Genomic DNA, 21,192 nt, shown 5'->3' on the forward strand with positions numbered 1-21,192 from the left:
TAATACTAAATCAAACAAACAATAACAAAAAAAATACCATATTGAATGTTAATTAGTCAAAGTCTTCATAGTCGAGACATTCAATCAGTCTTCGGATAGAGAGGCAGCGAGGCAGAATATTTATTATCCTGATCGCTTCTACTTCAATCAAACTCATGGTCCCGATCGGCCACACATTTATTTTACGAGGTTCCCTTGTCCAGTAAAAGCAAAACAAGGGAAGGTCGACCTTGTCGTGAAAATCCGCTCGATCAGACTCTCTTATTATAACTTTAAAATATCCGGTCTTAAACCCTTTAAAAGAATCTAAGAAGGATTTAAATAATCACTTATTCCCCATAGATGTCAAGGACACCCATCCTCTTTTGGTGAATAGTCGGACATAGTAGTAATGCAAGAAAACAGGAACTGTTGGAGTTATCCCCAAGGCGGAGCAAACCACCATGAAAGCATGTATGCATGCCCATCCGTTCGAATGAAGCTGGGTGGGGGTGATGTTGAGTTCACGTAGCACGTCCGATTAAAATTCAGTGAACAACACCCGAACGAACATTTGAGAAAATAGGTAAGTATAAATGAAGAAAAAATCTTCGGTACTTGACCCCTTCCCATGGTATACTCGTTTGTTCTTCTTGCAAACACCCAACTTAATCATACATGCATCCTCTATACACCGCACCACGTACGACCGGTCGGCCCACCATTTCAGGTCCCTCTTACGAAGGAAGCATGATGTATGAAGGCCCACCTTGTGCACTACCCACTTGTAGCCACCGATGGTTGGGTAACCTCAACAAGACTCGCCTCCTCGTCATTGATATCTACCCCCAAACACAAAGGCAGATGGCTACCCCATCGACTGGCCTGTCACCATACATGGGAGGGGATTGAGGCTCCGAGCTACTCTCCCGTTCGACACCCGCGAGATATCTGGACGACACAGAACTTGGGGATGAAGGTCGACCGCCCTCAACCGTCGGTTCCCTGCCGCCTCTACCTGATGACTCCTCAAATGAGACAACACGCACAATGCTCATTATTATTACCTTTGAAAAAGAATGCGAAAAGAAAGTCGAACGATATGCAGAGCGAAAATGAGGAGAATAGTGAAAGTGACAAGGCACCCACCACCCTAATTATAGAAATTTTTTTTGAAACTACCAGCGCATCACCACCGTTGAAGCTAGCCACGATCAATAACCCTAATCGCGCAACCTTCCCACTACCTAAGAGCAAGGAGGAACCAACCTACGATACATGTCTTTGTGCCAATTTTGCTCCTGCCAAATTCCCTTACTCTAAATTCACTTGGACGGTTCTTATCCATAAGCACTAGCCGGACCAACGAATGGATAGATGACAAATCCTAACGCCAACTAATGTTGTCTAGGGCTTGAGGGGCCTGTGCACCGTAGGATCGGACAACGTACGATGTGCGAGTCGGATAACCTTAGAGTATGTGAAGGTACCAACCGAGCACGATCAAGACTGGATGGTCTAACTTAATTATCAGCTTTCCCATATTAAGTATTAAGGTAAGTGTTCATTAAAAATAATAGGCTCAGATTGGACCGAAATTAAGGTTTCGCTAATCTCAAGCCTATCTCAAAAACTATAAATAATGGTCAAAGATAAGAGATAGAAGATCACATTTATTATACATTAATACTTTTACTTTGACCCCGTACAGACGGTTTGCTAAGTTAAACATCGAAGAACTTTTTGACAGGTACCGTTCCGAACAGTTGGAATAAATTGTGGAGGTTTCAATTATTTAGCCCTACATCCAAAATACGTTTATTTTTACATATGTACGATACTTTGATAACGATATTATTAAATGAGGACTTAAGGTTTTAAGATATTATGAAAATTTTAAAACGTAATAAAACCATTATAATTTTATAATATTGAATTAAATTTTTCATTCAAAATATTACAAACATTCATAATACTAAAATAAATTATTAGTAATTTACAGTATGACACAAATAATTTAAATTTTTAATAATACAATTTATCAATAATAATAAAAACAACTTTTAAGCCAATACTATTACATTCAAATTAGCATAAAAAGCAATAAAGACCTACAAACAAGAGGACTAACAACGTGCAAAATTTTATATCTTTTCTTCATTAAAAGATTGTGAAACTTTTAATATAACTAAATAAAATGAGTACGATCCTATAACTTAGGTCAACTTAATTGATATGAATTGTTCATTAATTTGTAGTGCTCTAAAATTGTGGCCTTATTTTCAACATTAATTCTAATATTAATTTAAAGAAAAATAATGATAAACTTACTTTTAATATTATTGATAACCACATATTATACTAATTAAATTGTTCTAAAATTAGTTAATATCTAAGTATAACTAACTATTAATATTTGTATAATCTATATAAGTATAAAATAATTAAATAAAATAAATACTTAACTATTATAATTATTTAGGAGGAGTGAGAAGAGGACACTGAGACTAACAACTATTTCTTACATGCGCACAGCAATGCAATATAAGACTTGAAAAAGATAGTAGGATAATACTATGACATTAACTCTGAAAACCATTTGTCCCACAAATTCCTAAATGAACATATCATAGATTATTACACTATTTTTAGTCTCTCATTTGGGAGACCACATTCAATTTTGAGTGATTAAAAAAATTAAATCTGTGGATTAAAAAATAATCTCTTAAATTTCAAAGATTAAAAAGTATGTGTTAGGTTTATGTTTTGTCTTTTCACACCATACCAATCAAACAATCTAATAATTATTAATACGTAATTATATAAATAAATATTAGCGATAAGCGCTAGAGGACAAAGAATATTCGTTCATATTAACTTTTGACTTAGGTTTCGTGTCATAAATATTCTTAATTTGTCGTGTTAGCTTATTCAAGTTTTGAAATTAATTGTAACTTTTCACGTAACACTTTTTATATTTTCACATTATATATTGCTAAAATTGTTTCAAAATTACCTTCTGATAAGCCTTAACATGTGGCATATCTTCCTAGAATCTTCACACATGCAAAATTTTATATAATATTAGGGTTTTTATAGGCGTGTATTTTGACATACACACTAGCCTTCATCTATCTCGTGGTTTTACAAGCTAAGAAAAGAAAAGAAAAAATAAAATACATCTTCCTCCAACATGAGCACATTTTTACATGTTAAAAGCTTGATTCTTTTTCTTTCTTTAGTGTGAATTATGCTAACATCAACACCATGATTAAACTATATTGTTCATATAATTTTCTAATAGCAACACACTTTCCTTTCATTGAAGAAGGGCAATAGGTTAAAATCTCTTTTTATGGAGTCAAGGAAACCTTATTTGGTAACGATTAATTGAAGATAAAGAACTTCTTTTGTTAGTTTTTTTGCACTATGTAATATTTATCAAAATGGTGCTATGCTATGTTTGCTGCAACAATACCAACAAACGATCAATTTTTTTAATCATATTATAATGTTAAAGAAGTTTTAATAGCATTCTTTTCAACATATCTTACTATCAATTGGAATTTATAAAATATATATATATATATATATATATATATATATATATATATATACAGTTAGAAAGAAAATCATTAAATAAAATTGAGATCTAACATTAACAACCAATAGTTTGTAAATTTGAATCGGTGAAAATTTAATATCATTAACTGAAATGTATACACTTCGTTAATTTCAATAATAGAAAAAATATATGCTAAAATGAATGTTGTTAACTGTTTTTTTTTTTTTTATAAATATAAAATATCCATGGATCTGTGAAAAAAGCCTTACCAAAAGACTACATATGGGCCTTTAGACAGTTTTTTTTTTTATATTTTTTTTTATGGAATAATATTTCAACATCATGCAAGTGCAACACTTCATTTCCTATTGGTGCTTTGTTATAACAATTGGGCTGGATTTCTATCTACCTCTATTCCAAGAAAATAAATTTTATATGATTTATTTTTCAAAAAATAAAATAAAATTATTGGCAAATATTATTGGAATACTCGTGGTCCTAACTAGAATATTCATGGCAAATCAAAACGAATTACCCAAAACAAACTAAAATGGACATAGAGATTAAAAATTATAATCCAACTCATAAGATTAATGGCTTGTGTTCTTCTACAGATAAACTTTAATTATTGCTGGAAATAATTTTAGGTGTTAGATTTATGGGAATGTATCCCAAATTTAACTTATATTGGTAGATTAATTTGTTTCATTACAATGCCTTTCTTTTCAAGTAAGGAATATGACTAATGATAATATTCTAGCACTACTTTGACTCTTTAGTATGATAAGTATCATTGTTTACAAGTGAAGTTACCACAATGCAAATAACTTACACAATGATGGCATTGCAGTACTTGAGACAAACGCAGGACTTTCTAATACCCACATAAAACTATAATTCTTACTTTTACTATTTGCTCAAGAGCTTATTAACACTTATATAACATTAGAATTTACTTTTTTTTTTTTAATATAAAGTGAGAGAAAAATTATTCCAGATGTCGAATTCATAAGTACTCTAAATATAAAATCATTCTACAACTTTGACCAAGGATTAGGTATATAAGATAAGGAAAAGAGAGAACAGATTATCACCAAATAATCATTTGGCTTCTCAGCTTGGAGAAGAAAATTTGGTCACAATGCATCAGGAAAAAGAAAATAGAAAACCATGGATGCCCCTAAATTTAGCAAAATGTTCAGTACCAACTAAATGAATGACCTAACAAAACAAGTCACTAAAGATTTTTTGGTTTGGCTAAAAAAGGTGCTAAACCAGTACAATTTAACAATTTTAATAAAAAAAAGCTGCAGTGTTGCCAAAAGTTGGCTCCCATTAATATTTAATTTTGAGATAATATATTTTAACATCTATATGTCATTTTGTGATTTGTCCAAAATTACTTTACAGTCAATAATAATAATCATAAATATAGATCAATCACATAATGACACGCAGATAATGTTTAAATAGTGTCATAAAAATGTTATCGAAATATCATTATTCTTAATTTTCACCACTCAATCAACTTCTTACTCATTTTTCCTTCTTTCCAACTTAAAAATTTGTCTACTTTCTACACTATACTCATGTGTGATGTCCGTTTACAGAGACAAGGTTCTGTATATGGAATGCCAAGCTTCAACAAAATGAGAAGGTAAGTTATTGTAGTTCTTATACAAGTACACTTTTATAAGCAAAAGTTGCCTTATTTGACTACTTTTCTGTACATGCTATAATGATGCATAGCTCTGTTGCCAATCACTCATATATTGTTGTGAAGGGTTTGATTAAAGAAGAAGGTTGTTTGAATGTTGAAAATGAGAAAGCATAAAATCTGAATAGGATTTGTGTATTTGGGCTTCTTGTGTGGATATTTGTCGTGTATGTTTCAGTTGTTTGGAAATATCTGTCTCTGTTCTCTGCTTCCAATGAGAAGATAATGAATACAAAATGAGGCATAATAACTATTGTTCCCCAATTAATGGACCCAATAATATAATAAGGTTTGGTCAGAAAAAAAGGTTTGGATGAGTCATAATTTGGTGCCCTTTGTTGAGGGTGTGATCCAAGGCTTTGTAGAGCTTCTTAAAGAAGCACCCCAACAATGCAAGCAACTTCAGAAATACAATCAGAAAAACTGGTTGGTAGAGATGCCCAACCAGACCCACTCCCTTCCTCTTTCACACTAACAAACACAGAAACAAGACAGACAAGAAGGTCCCCTTCGTTTCATGTCTTTGTAAATTAAAGAGACACCACATGCCATCTTCTATTCTTATTTTTTCCTATCTTCTTTTCTTCCTCCATTTTCTCTTCTTCAACTTTTCTTTAACCTCCTTTCACTGTCATTTTTAAGAAGATGAATATCATGACACACTTTTACATTCATTTGACACATAATATAAAATTAAAATTGTTCAAAAAATGTAAAGTTTTGTAGTTTTTTTAAAAAAAAAAAGAGTAAAAAGATAAAGATAGTGTCAAATGAATGTAAAAAATTTAGGTGTGTCAAAGAATCATTTCTCTTTAAGAATTAAAATTAATCTTATCTATAATCGATATAAATATTGAAATATTTGCATGAAATTAGATAATAAAGAATAATTCAATAACAATTCGATAATAGATAAAACAATATCGTTAGAATAGACTCTAACAACTTTGATATTATAATAAGAATTAAATTTTAAATCTAATTTAATCTTACAAATAAAATGAGATTTCCAAATTATAAATTGATTTTTAGTATATTTAAAATTTTTAATAATGATTGTTTTTTACATGTTGCATAAGATTGCATATTCATGTAACTATAAATACTTATTTGGTTTTGTTTATTAAGAAAGTATAAATGAGAGGGATAATTTTTATGTTCTCATTAAATAATTATATCTCAAAGTTAACTTGATCCTTTTAAATTGTTGTAGTTAAGGAGTTAATATTTTCTTAAGCCATGTTTAATGAGAAAGTTCAAATTTTTTTAGTAAATAGCTGCATGTAGCTGGTGTGAATTGGAGCCAGGTGAGATTTCCAATGTTCAATTTTAAGCCTTAAATACAGACAAGTGTGTGACACTTTGTAGTCAATTTTAAGAGATGCTTCCAGTGCTTGGGACAGTAAACCATCTTTATTTTAGGGAAGTGTGCACATGTTCATTAAAGTAATTTTTTTTTTAAAAAATGGTAGAATGTTGTTTGCATATTCACATTCTCAATAGTCATCAATTAACATGTCTGCTGGTAATTTGAAGCAATGCAGCTTTTTTTAATTGAGTGCATGAAACATTTTTTATTTGATTAAACTATCATCTCAATTATTGAATTTTGTCGTATAACAAGATTTCTTCTTCACCACTAGAAAACTACATAGTACATATGTTTTCCAAATATAACAGCAAGTAGGATCATGTCAAGTAGCACCATTTACCAAGAAACAAATACCTCAACAGATCTTTCCGCTATTTTGCAAGATGTGGTCGCAAGCTAATTGGAAGAAACCTAAACACAAAACAAACCCTTTTTGACTTATAAATTAATTTTTTTTCAATAATATATTTAAGTGTTACATATGATTTTGCTTTATATGAAAATTAAAGAAAATGCGATGGCATGAAACTAATATAAAAAATATTTGTTTTATAAATAAAATATCTCGGTTTTTTAAGATTAGACATCAAATAAAATATAGACGTTAATTCTCTTAAAATCAAATGTCAAATGGTTTGTATATATACAAAACAAAAAATTCCAAGTTTATTGTCTATAGGGGTGTGTTTACTTCGAGGTGATGAGGGGAGAGCTATTCGGGGAGAGTGATTGAGTGGATTTGAGGAAATTTGAGAGTGATTTTTTTTGTGTTTAGTGGAGTGGATTTGAAGGTAATTGAGGGTGAATTTGGAAGTGAATTTTGTGAGAATTAGTGTAGGATTTAGTTGATGTGACAGTTTTAAAAAATTTATTTAATTGGTAGAATTTGAAGATTACCAATATGCCCCCAAGTATTAAAGTAATATAAAATGATATTTGTTAATATTATATTTAACTGTAAAAATGTTTATTAAGTGTTAAAAATTTAGAATAATTATATATTAGAGGTTGGTGGAAGGATATGGTCAAGTTTGATCACAATGGTCCTACTGCTATGCTTAGGTCTAACTTTTCTTATCATCAAACTCATATATTATATATTCTTCAAAAATTATTCATATAAATTCAATAAACCGTAAACATATTTAAAGAAAAAAAAGTTTATAGAATATATGTGGTGTAGGTATGAGGAAGAAACAGGTTTTGAAGACATGGTTGGATTCAATGGAGACCCATCAATAACATACAGTTTAAATGAAGAAGCAGTTTAATGAAGAATGACCGTATCTGGATACAAGTGTTTTGGTAACCAGATACAAGTTGGTGGCCTTTTCAGTGTTTCTGCGGTATCCGGATCCAGCTTGCTGCGTAACCGGATACAACTTTCTTCGTCTTCTTCGTTCACCCAGCCTACACCGAGTTTGTAGACTGCGAATAATTTAAAATGAAGGGGGCAATTTAGACAAAGCGTGATTGATCTCCCAAATCCTCGCACAATAGCAGGTGAATGAATAGTAGAATAATCTCGCAAACACCTTCAAATCATCGTTCCCGATTCTGCGAAAGTGAACACGTTTTTTTTTTTTAAATTAGTCGTTCGCTTTCTCGCGTAAACAGAAAATTATGTCGAAGTGAACACAGTCTAGACGTCGATTCTTTCAAATCAAACATCAAACCATCCTTTAAACGTCAATCCTTCTAAATCAAACATCAAATCTTTCTTTACACGTTAGTCCTTAAATCAAATATATATATATATATATATATATATNATCCTTTAAACGTCAATCCTTCTAAATCAAACATCAAATTTATCTTTCTCTCTTATTTTGGATGTCAAATATATATATATATATATATATATATATATATATATATATATATATTTCTTCCTTTCTCTCAGTTATTTAGTTTATATAAGAATATGTAAACTATTTGGTAATTTCAATAGGATTATTTAATTTGTTAAGAATTAAGTTAATTTCTTTAATTAGAAATGTTTTTATTTATTTATGTTGAATATGAATATTTTAGGTGAGAAGTACCAAACTTCTCTTTCTTAACATAACTACGTATTTAAGACAAATTCAACACTATTAATTAAATAAATGTACTTCAATCAATTACTTCACCACACATTTAATAAGAAGTTTTGATGTAGCTAAATGTAACCCATCAAAAGAAATGATTATCATGAATGCACTGTAATTCTCACTAACCGTATATTTATTTCAACTTCAAATTTTATTTAATTGTATTAATATCTTTTGCATATTAATATTGTAGGACACAACCGTTCAATGTTTATTAAAATATTTAACTCTTGGATATAACTCTATAAATATTCCCACATGCTTCGAGACAAATAATTATAAACTTGAATTTTAAAGATCAGATCGAAGACTTAAATATTGTTTATATATGTAAAGAATATCTACTAGAATTTGATACATAAATTTGGATATTTCAGATTATTGGAGAAATAATGGTGATTGGTTTTGGAAGGTAGTGCTTAAAAAAACAAAAAACTATGACTTTTGCAGTTGTATTTATTAATTATTTTTGTTTACAGTTGTATTGATTATCATTACTAGTTAACTTTCGCAGTCACAAAAGAGGAAAATGTTTGTTTATTTCACTATTACTCAAAACAAAACGTAATTTAATAGTAAGTAAAAGTTCATTGAAAACGAAAAAAGAGGAATAAAAAAATTTATATATGAAATGGCGAAAACCCGAGGTTCCTGGCTCCTAAAAAACCGCATCCCCAGCCGTTACCGTACACCCTCACACACCCACCTTCACCTCACTCGCTACTCACTCACACTCATTCTCACTCTCTTACTCATCTTCTTCATCGTCTTCGTCACCTTCGTTTCAATCACACCTTCTTTTTCAAAATCACATTCTAGGGTTAGGGTTTCCGCATTATGATGTGAAACGCTAGCACGTCTCGTCCACCATCTCCTCCCAAACCCTCCCCTCCGCCGCGATCTCCGCTCCTCCTACCATGGGAAACTGCTGCAGATCCCCGGCCGCCGTGGCCCGCGAGGACGTCAAATCGAGCTTCTCCAACGCAGACCACCATGGCAAGCGCGGTTCCGGGGCTGAGGCTGTCAAACAGAAGGCGCCGATCACGGTCCTTGCTGGCGTGCCCAAGGAAAACATCGAGGACCGCTACCTCGTGGACCGCGAGCTCGGCCGCGGCGAGTTCGGCGTGACTTACCTCTGCATCGACCGTGACACGCGCGAGCTGCTCGCCTGCAAAAGCATCTCCAAGCGGAAGCTTAGGACGGCCGTCGACGTCGACGACGTCCGCCGCGAGGTCGCCATCATGCGCCACCTTCCGGAGAGCCCCAGCATCGTGTCACTCCGCGAAGCCTGTGAGGACGACAATGCCGTTCACCTCGTCATGGAGCTCTGCGAGGGGGGTGAGCTCTTCGACCGGATCGTCGCCCGCGGCCACTACACCGAGCGAGCTGCTGCCGCTGTCACTAGGACGATTGTGGAGGTTGTGCAGCTCTGCCACAAGCATGGGGTCATCCACCGCGACCTGAAACCGGAGAATTTCTTGTTTGCAAACAAAAAGGAGAATTCGCCGCTCAAGGCTATTGACTTCGGGCTTTCCATATTCTTCAAGCCAGGTACGGCCGTGAGTGAATTTGGATTTCATTGACTGCATTGGGGAATTTTGGTTTGGAATGGGAAGGTATGGTTGAGTTTTTACTTGATTGGTGGGGTTATTGTTTGGAAGACTATGTTGGTGTTTCAGATGCCTGTGATGGTGTCTAGGCTTAATTTGGATTATTTACACTATAAACACTCATACGGGAAGAAAATAAAAGAAATTGAATTAAATTTGTCTCGTAGGAAAACTTAAGCTCTTGGAGATGTTAAACCGGAGAGCTTCTATTTAAAGTAGTTAAGTATTATAAATTGTTTACAGCTTACTGGATAAAATCAATTTATTTCTTTTTCTATTACAATTTTTAAGTATTTATAGAGAAATTTATCCAACCAAGGACCTTGTTTAGTGTACTTGAAGTTGGTACAGTTAGGTTTTGTACTGTCTACATTCTGCGCCTGCAGCACAAAAGGAAGTAAGATGGTTGTTTAGTTGGTACGGTCGTTGACACCTAAATTTCCATGCTGTTTTTAACTCAAGCTCTGAACGGAATCTATGTAATATGGGTGCCTTGTTATTTATGTTACTCTTACGGTGATTGGATTTAAAAATGTGATTTTGATTGCAAGATGAGAGGGCGAATACTAAGTGGTCAATCTGTTGTCTAATGTGAAATTGTGGAGTCGGTTGCGGTAATGATAGATCAGCTAGCGCTAAGCTTGGCAGTTGCTTTGCTTGTGTTGGATTAGACCATCACTTTTTCATTGTTAGTCCCATTTGTCAATCCTTTTATTTTCCCTTTCTTCTAAACTCTATTGCAACACGTGGGATGAAGTGTAGACTTTATTTCAACTATGCTGGGGGTTGCTACCCTTCATTTGAATAAGAAATAAGTACTCTAACAGTAAGGTGGTATTTTTCTGTGTCTGTTGTATGGTTGTGTTCAAACAAAGTGCTTTTGGTTCTGTTTTGATGGTTTTGTTGAAATATATTAAGGTTACTGGTAGTAGGCTTGTCTAATTCTTTAGGACTACTAATTAGAGTGAGAGCTCTAGGTTATGTATTAGAGTACCACATTACTCACTTCCCATTCAGCGTTATTAGGTGGTTCTCTCTCTCTCTCTCTCTCTCTATATATATATATATATATATATATATATATATATATATATATATCTCGTTTTCTATCTCTTAACATGGTATTAGAGCAGTATCATTCCTTATGAATGAGGAGGCCTTGTACTTGTACATTACCACATCTGTTTCTATGTTGGAATGTATTCTTGAAGAGGTGGCTATTGGTTGAATCTGTTTAGAAATCAGAGTAGAGTTACTTCTGTCAACTCACTGCTGCTGGAAAACTGGAGCATGGGTGATTCTTCAATGCTTGTGGTGTATATAGATTCATTAATAATTGATGGTTCTCTCGATGACCTCTGGGTGATATCTTAACATATCCTGAGCGCATGTGAACACCGGAGAATGTGCACTTTCGGACATACTTAATTTTATGGTGTTTGTGTGTGGTGTGGTGGATGTGTGTAGATGGAGCCGCCTGACTAGGGTTGGGGGCTGGCCTGGTGTAATGGCTTGTTATGAAAATGGTGATTGGCTGGAGCTCTGGCGAGTTCAATTAGTATTAAATTCAGATTCAATTTTACTTGTTTTTTTCTGTCTCGGATTTGGCTTTTCTTCTAGCTCTTTGGAAATGCGTTGTGTCAATCAGTGTTTGAGGAGGAAAATTGTCATTGCTGACTGCATTTGGGTGGTCACTGGTGTCAATTTTGGCAATGGAAGTGTTGCAAGACCTTGGGACTTTCTATGCAATTATGTCTCTCAGTGTGTGGTCAGTGTGTTGTTCTGCCTAGATTTGGCCTGTATTTGCTATATATGGTTGGTGAACTGCTGGTCTGGCCCCTTTTTGGCGTGTTTGGTCTTTCTTTATTTGGTTATTTTGTTTATTTGATATTTCTATGATTTTCTTAAACTGTTTGTCGTTGAACTATACTGGTTGAAGGATTTGAGTAATTTTGTGTAGTCTAGCTTGTTAGGGGTATACATTTTGAACTTTGAAGACTTTGCACCCTAAGAACCCTTTTTCCCTGGTTCTTTTATGCTACTGAAGACACTGTTTTGGAGATCAATTGGGAGGTTGAGATGCTGCTGATGAGAAGGCCTGACACTGTAGAAACCATCTCATTTTCTTGTGAGGTGTAGTATGGAGACGTTAGGAGCTTTCCTGCCAATTACACTGCCATGTTTTTGTTCTTTGATGGTGTTGTAGGGTTAGGGACGGTAAAACAATGTTTGGCTTCAATTCTTTAAAATGTTATAAATAGATGAGCCTATCTCTTCTGATTGTCTTTTTATCTGCAACAAGAAATTTCTCTTCCGGTTGAAAGAGGTCCTCATCATCCCATTCTTCCTCCATTTCCTTTTTTTTTTCAAAGCAGAGGACTCTTTGCCTAATGTTTATCCTCATGGTTTTGTGCAAACACTATGGTGCCACATTGTAGCAGAGTATGGGTTTGTGTAGTGGTGCCCTGCTGCTTCCTTTACTCATCTTTTTAGGTCCACCAACAAAGTTCAGGAGAGGGTCTTGTCCTATATTTTCACATTTCCAAAAGGAAGTGTAATTGACTTTTGAGTTCACTCTTTAATTTGTGATTATGTTCTGTATTTTGTTTAATTGTCTGTGAAAATGTTGCACGGTTTCTCTCCATTCTATGGCTGTCTCATTTTACTTGTTAAAATAATGCTAATTTATAAGATAATGTTTTTTTTATGGCTAGTTTCTGAACAATTATTTTAAAGGATTTCGATCCTTTAAATTGTAGACTTCAGAGGGTAAGGTGCGGTTTAATAATTGTTGTGTTGAAAGTCATGAATTTGTGCTTAAAAATACTTTGGAATTATTTATAATATCAATTGTTGATATTTCTATAAATTATAAACATCACCAAAACCCAAGCACATTTTTACAGTTTTTTTGCTTTAAATTTTTTTCTAAGTAATGTTGTAAACAATTTTTGAAAGCAGGGGAATAAATTGAATCTAACTGCACTGTTGTTTTAAGATTTTGACTGTTTCTTTCAGAAAAGATTGAAAACAGGGTACAAGAAGAAACTAACTTATCTTTCTTATTGTAATGGGGACATGTTGTAAATGAAATCGAAAAACAAACTTAACGCCCTTTAATGTTGGCTTACTTTGCTGTCTACTCATGTTTCAATGTTATATATATATATATATATATATATATATATATATATATATATTTATTTATTTTTGTGTGTGTATATATTATTTCATTCTTGCATTATCTGACTTATTTTCCATAATGAATTGTGTGTAATATAAAAATTTCCAGGTGAGAGGTTCTCAGAAATTGTTGGAAGTCCATATTATATGGCTCCAGAAGTTCTCAAGCGGAATTATGGACCAGAAATAGATATATGGAGTGCAGGAGTAATTCTCTACATCTTACTCTGTGGTGTTCCCCCGTTTTGGGCTGGTATAAATCGTTATATTCTTACAATGCTCTTTATGCATGCCTTTTTTTTATATATGCATTGGCATCTATAAACATTCACGTGTGTCCCATTTTCTGTGCTAATACTTGCATGCTTAGACTTTTTGTCTTTTTCTTTTGGTTTGTGACATACCATTTTTTTTCTGGCTTGGTTTTAATCTGCTAGTTGCTTTTTTCTTTTGGTTCAAGCATATTATGAGTTTTGGGCTTTTGAGCTCGGTTCTTTTTCTTATTTCTGTTGCTTGAAAAAAGTCTTCTTATTTTCTTTCCTTGATGTTGATTCTATGCAGAATCTGAGCAAGGAGTTGCACAGGCCATTCTTCGGGGGCTTATAGATTTCAAAAGGGAACCTTGGCCAAGTATTTCTGAAAGTGCTAAAAGTCTTGTTAGGCAAATGTTAGAACCAGATCCTAAGCTTCGATTAACTGCTAAACAAGTGCTTGGTATGTTTATCTTCTTCCATGTTCATTTCATAGTACCATTAAGAGCCTTTTTAAGATCTCAATTAAATACCAAAAGTTTCAGCAAGTATGATTAATGAAATCAAGTGAATAAAATAAATGGGTAAAAACTATCTCCTTCTGGGATTTAAATTTTTAATAACTGCTACATTTGTTCGTGTATATAAGAAAAACAAAATGAAGATATCTTTGTGGTCCTTTCACAAGAAACATAGGACCATTTTTAAATGTATTAATGGCTAACTTTCATTTGTACCCTTAATTTACTGTAGAGAGTCTATTAATGAGATTTGCATTCATTTCTCATGAGAATGGATGAATTTATTCAGTTATTTAACAAAACAAGTCACACCCATTGGTTGAAATTTTCTCTGGTAGATTATGAGTAGTATTATTAAATATATGGGTGTTTGAATTTATGACATTTTTAATTAAAATAACTAACTTGACTATTTCTATTGGCCTTGATGAATTACTATTTGTTTCTCATGTATGGACTAGATGTAATATATAAGAGACAAATATCTAATTCATCAATATCAATAAAAGTGGTTAAGTTAGTCAATTTTCATTAATAGTGTCCTGGCTAAATTGTATTCCAAAAATACTTACAGGATAAACGGTTCAAGTTTATTTAATGACACTATTTATGGAGCGATGTTTTTTCTTACAACCAATGGGTGTTACTTGTCTTGCCAATAACCAAATAAATGCATTCACTCTCATGGGAAATGAATACATATCTCATTAATTGATTCTACAATAAATCAAGGCTATATAGAATGAAAATAGATATATTTGGAAGTGATCTGTAGGACGAAAGGTAGTCTAATTATGGGGTAGTGTTCTAAGTTCGGTGGATATATCAACTATCAAGAACATGGCAATGACATACATCTAAGTTCATATCGATTCAGTGCTATATTCTCTTTTGTCTCTTCTCCTCCCTTTGTACCTCCCATAATTTAAACATGGTATTAGGATGGTATCATCCTTAGTGAACTGTCCTGTCACCACCACGGTCGAGGTCCCTAAAGTTTGGAGTACTAATTTCATTTCATGATTCTTTCTTCAAGTTAATTGTCAATCCCCTTGCGTTTTCACTCCCTTTTACTGTGTGTTTCTTCTAGCAAGTTCATCTAGCTTTGTGTTAGGATCCGATTGCAAGGTACGGACCCTGGAGTTCCTCGTTTGAAGTATGAGATTCCGGTGTGAGTATTATAAGTCCTTGGCCTATACTACTACAATAGCTAGTTTTTTTTCTTTTGTTGTGGTTCTCCCAAGGTTCCCATTCTTTGGTAGTTGGTTGTCAGATGTTTCAGCATTGCTACTAGTAGAGAGTTTTGACTAGTGAAAGGTTTTGACCAATGAGAAAGTTGAGTGAGTGAAATGTTGTAGAGTCTGAGCCATCACGATGTTGTCTCTTGAGGGCAGTGCTGTGATGTATTATATTAGGTCCCTCATCAAGTATTGAGATGCATTGTGGAATATTTTTTAACCACATGATTCTCTCCCCTTAACAACTGGTTTCCCCAACTATTTTGGTGCTACTTAATTGGTATCACTCCTGCTTCTTTCTTCAGCTTAGCCTCGCAATTTGCTGACGTGTTTCTCAGAGTTCTTTGGGTGTCATGTCCTCGTTCTGGCAATTTTCAATTTTGTTATTTATTTTGTTCATCTGCTTCATTGATTTGTTGTACCATCAGGACATGTTTGGCATCTTAGATAATATCAACTCAATCTTTGTTAATATCTTAACCCCATAATTTCAACACAAACATTACTTGTGGTAATTATGTTGATGACTTTTCAGGACAGATAATAAATTTCATCTATTTTTTCTTGCCTTGCAGAGCATCCCTGGCTCCAAAATGCCAAGAAGGCTCCTAATGTTCCACTTGGAGATGTTGTCAAGTCAAGGCTTAAGCAATTTTCAATGATGAACAGATTCAAAAGAAAAGCCCTTAGGGTTAGTTCGCTGCATCTCTGGTGGTAACTTAAGCTATTGCTTGTATAGCATGTCGGATCTAAGATTGTACATTTGAAAACAGGTCATTGCTGATTTCTTATCCAATGAAGAAGTTGAAGACATCAAAGATATGTTCAAGAAGATGGATAATGATAATGATGGCATTGTTTCCATAGAAGAACTGAAAGCTGGATTTCGAAACTTTGGATCTCAACTTGCTGAGTCTGAAATTCAGTTGCTTATTGAAGCTGTAAGTATGGTTAATTTCCCCTTGCTCCTCTAAACTATTGTGACTGAACACTAATGTTGTTACTTGTTACTTGCTACAATCATAAATTGGCCGACAAAAGTTGATATTGTCGACTTGCAAATATAAATTGAAATGCATGGGGCACAATTGTGATATATTTTCCATTATAATTTTGTTTGGGTTTGTTCAGTTACATTTTGAAGGTACTAAGTAAAATTTTTAGGTTTACATTGCTCTTTGTTTTGTATTTTAATCATTGTATGTTGACAAACAGGTAGGTAGTAAGGGAACACTAGACTACGGAGAATTTGTTGCTGTTTCCCTTCATTTAAAAAGGATGGCTAATGACGATCATCTTCGTAAGGCCTTCTCCTATTTTGACAAAGATGGGAATGGATATATTGAACCGGATGAGCTACGGAATGCTTTGATGGAAGATGGAGCAGATGATTGTACAGATGTCGCAAATGACATTTTCCAAGAAGTAGACACGGATAAGGTGATATTCGGGAGTTATTTCTTTAGATATAGTCTTGATTAGGGAATTGTCGCCTCAAATTCTTGAACAATTGCAGGATGGACGTATCAGCTACGATGAATTTGTTGCTATGATGAAAACTGGAACGGATTGGAGAAAAGCATCAAGGCATTATTCACGTGGGAGATTCAATAGCTTGAGCTTAAAGTTGATGAAAGACGGTTCTTTAAACTTAGGAAATGAGTAGTTGTCTGAGTGTTTGCCTATATTCGATCTGGCTTTCCAAATAGTGTAATATTCCTCCTACAATATGGACTTGGCTTCTTTGTGATGATTATTTGGTTCCACTTTTAGAAGGGTTCCTTTCAACTTGGTGCTGTGAGAGTTACGAAGGATTGGGTACGCCAATCATACACGCACTTTGTTACTTGTGTAAAACATGGTGCCTTGGAGCCACTGGTGTGACATGTATGATTCCACTCGTTTTAACCACTCCTGCCTTCTCTTCTGGGTGTGACAATGTTGAATCAAAAACTGTTTAGTGCAGTCAGAATATGTTTATCAAAGTGCGAATATCTTGTAGTTCCAATTCTGGACTCTGTTTTGGTCATTCTATCCTTCCTACTCCAACCACTGCCCGATTATGGCCAATGGCCAAAAAACATTTGTTTTCTCCAAGCTGATTGATTACTCCGGATTGCTGACAACATTTATTTTTGCTTGTCTCGTAGCATGACCTGTAAGATATTCTCATCCTGGAACTGTGCAGACATGGAACCGTTGCTGTTGAATTTGTGGTTGTTAGGCTAGAAAGTACAAGTGGCAGGTTTTGTTGTATCGTTAGGCCTGCTCTGTGAATGCATTAAAACAATTAGAGCAAAAATGGTGGGATGCATGTTTTACCATTGCATTTTCATCACCACTCTGTCTTTTGAGATCTTTCCTGATTTTAGGGTTTTTAGGCTATCCTTCATTAGGAGAGGCTTATCTAAACATTTCAGTCTTCAATCTATGTGTGATCCATACCAACCATACCCTCTGTAATGGGCCTAAAAGATTTAACTTTATTATCACAATATTGTATTTCATATCCACATTTTAGTTTTTTCTTTCCCTTTCCAATTTTGAATTTATTATGAATTAAATGGGTTAACTATCAAATTCTAATAAATTAATTAACTCACGACGTTTTAGAAGCATCATTCATTTACCTTCTCCATAAATGATAATAATATTTATGTTCTTGATTTCATTATATTTCAATTTCAATTTTCTATATGCTTAAATATACGATTATCTAAACTCTAATCATATGTTAGTGTTAATGTATTTATAATGTATATCTATCATAATTAATTATTCGAATTTTGTATCCGTTTTTCATACTCATTCTTTTACTTTGAGAAAATTATAAGAGCTCTTATTGCATAATTATAATATTAAAAAATTAATAAAAAATTTATAATTAAATGTTATGTAATATAAGTTTTAATAATTATTATAATAATTGCATTATTTTATTATAGCAAACACATGCCAAAACGACTGTGCTTTATTATATTTTTCTTCAGGTAATTTATTCCTATCATACGATATGGTAAGAGCTGGAAACAGGTCCGTGTTTTTTTATTCTCACCTTTTGGCATTACAAGGAAAACATAAAGAACATTACAAGAAGAACTATCAAGCATGCTTCGTTAAACATGATTAAATAACCATATTAATATTAAACTATAGACAGTTTGTTTTTGCTTTTTTTTTTTTTTTTTTTAAAGCTGTTTTTTAAACTTACTTAATACGCGTATTTGTCTTGTTTATTTAAAAAAAAAATAGAAGGTTTTAAACTTACTTTAATAAGAAAATTTTATCTACTTTTAAATAAAATATCTTTTTAAAAATATTTATTTTAAATTTAGAGAAACCAAGTTTATATCAGCATCTCCCTTTGTTTTTGTTAGAGCATAAACATATTTAAGAAACGACGTTGTTGCTCTGACATTCACAAATGTTTATAATAGTATTGATACATATATAAAAACATTGTCGTATTTCTTTAGTGGACCTTTATCTCAATGAGAATTTTATTAAAATATACTTTCCTTCTCTTTTATTAAAATATCTCAAATATTATAAGAAACTTATCAAATTATTAATTATTCCTTACATAATATAAAAGTTGATATTAAGAACAGTATGAATATTTATTTTTTTAATATTTTAAAATGTTTTTTAAGAAGGGAATTTTAAATTTCAAAACAGTTCATACTTTAAATGTGATGATTAATTTAACCATATTATTTTAACATATTTAAATTCAAAAAATCTTTTCAATTCTTAAATAAAAACTTGTTCCAATACAACTAACAGTCTCATATCACTTCACAATCAACACAATAATAATTTAATTATACCCTCCTTATTAAATTGAATTTTTATGAGATACTGTGACACTTTCACTTTTAAGAAAAATTGTGGCGAACAATTAGCTTTGAAGTTCATGGAGATATAATTATTCCTTTATTATATTCATAAAATCAAAGCTAATCGTTTTTATTACGGGTTCAATTATTGTAAAATAATAGTAAGTTAACATTCTCCCTTTTAATCTTAAACTACCAGAAGTTCGGTCATACTCCAATAACCCAAATATTAAATTAATTAACCATCAACCTAATCAAACTCTAATGTTTTAATTAATTAATTATTAATTACAGTAGCAGCACATGCTATGATAAACCAAATCGTTCACATTTCCATATTTATTCCATTTTGAATAACAAAATGTGACTGATATGATTGTTTTCTGCTGATACACGTTTTTTATCATATATATTTATACACTCTAAATTTCATTCTCTTTATCTTAATGGGATCTAAACTACCACACATTCTGTGAAGCTTATAAAGTAAACCCTTTTATTGTTGTGCCTAAAAGCATTATAAACATATTCTATTAAGATATTGCATCAATCAGTGCTAATCTGACTTTGACTACCGAAAGGAACCAAACAATTTCTGCAGGTGATTAACGTAGGACTAATCATTCTTGTGTTTTCCCAAAAGTCACTTCTTATGTTTTCCTTCGTTTTCAAATGAGACTTTAATATACTTTTTATAAACTTTATGCATAACTGACTTTTAGTATTCAAATGTAATCTGTTGACTATAGTTCGTTTTTTTTTTTATAAAATATAGTCACTGTAAACACACGAAAATCACCTTTGTAAAATGCATGAATTTCAAGCTTTTAACATCTTTTGTCACATAGTTCAAGCTTTTAACACGATGAGAATGGAAAGTCAACAATTGTATATGAATTTCTAACCTTACTTTTATAACATTAATGGCCTCTTGCAAAACACTATTTCTTTCACAAGTTTGAGTAAAATCAGTTTCGGGGTTCAGTTAAGAACAAATTTCATAACTAAAACCACCATAGTAACAAATTGTTATACAGTTCCATATAAAAATGTACCAACTTGCATACAGCTCCTATATGTACATAGTATTTAATATCTAATCTTTATTTATTTTTAAATAGGTAGAATTTAAGCTTAACTTAATTTTACTAAACCAGATTATAAGTTGATGTTTACACTCACTTATATATTACAATCTTACATTATATATCAACATAGAAGAAAGTGGCTACAGTTAGGTCGAGATTTCTTGAAATTTTTAGTTTTAGGATTAACCAAAATCCTTTAAGAACAAACTGAAAAAACAAAGGAATCATTAGAATGCTGAGAGAAAGAATGATTAATAATTTCACATTGCACCTCTTCTTGAAGGATAAGGGAGAAACTTTACCGATAGATCAAAGAAGGTCGAAAAGAAGAATATGACTACGAATATGAGAGAAAGAGTTAATAAGGCCCATCAAAAAAGACATAATTATGAACTTGAAGATTTTGAAGAGCACCATAAGAACACTAAAAATGAGGTTTGTAACCAGAAAACTCTTCCCATATTGAAGCTTTGTGTAATATGTGCTGACACTTTCAAATCATTGTTGAAGAGGCATCAATTATCGACGACGTTGAAAGATTTGTGGTCCATTCTTGAAAATATAGTTTTCAAATCTTCATAGATCTCGTGTGTTGTGGAAAAAAAGAACACTAAGAATAATGCCCTTGAAAATGGATTTGTGAAACTACGATACTACCACATAGTTAGCACGATGCCAAGCAACAAGGAAGAAGACGAAATAAGGAGAGTGAAAGCCAGAGTTCCCAAACTGATAC

At 32.7% G+C, this 21,192-nt stretch overlaps 1 protein-coding gene across 1 annotated transcript; it reads left to right on the forward strand.

Moving 5' to 3' along the window:
* The first annotated feature begins 9,375 nt into the window (after nucleotides 1-9,375).
* Nucleotides 9,376-18,042, forward strand: LOC106779043 (calcium-dependent protein kinase 13). The gene is made up of 7 exons (XM_014667072.2): nucleotides 9,376-10,277; nucleotides 13,629-13,772; nucleotides 14,081-14,233; nucleotides 16,105-16,220; nucleotides 16,303-16,470; nucleotides 16,745-16,969; nucleotides 17,046-18,042. Exons 1-7 carry the CDS (start codon nucleotides 9,644-9,646, stop codon nucleotides 17,193-17,195), a joined length of 1,590 nt encoding a protein of 529 aa, XP_014522558.1. The 5' UTR covers nucleotides 9,376-9,643; the 3' UTR covers nucleotides 17,196-18,042.
* The last annotated feature ends 3,150 nt before the right edge of the window (nucleotides 18,043-21,192 follow it).

Source organism: Vigna radiata, unplaced genomic scaffold (genome assembly GCF_000741045.1).
Source record: "Vigna radiata var. radiata cultivar VC1973A unplaced genomic scaffold, Vradiata_ver6 scaffold_297, whole genome shotgun sequence".
Taxonomy (NCBI): Eukaryota; Viridiplantae; Streptophyta; class Magnoliopsida; order Fabales; family Fabaceae; genus Vigna; species Vigna radiata.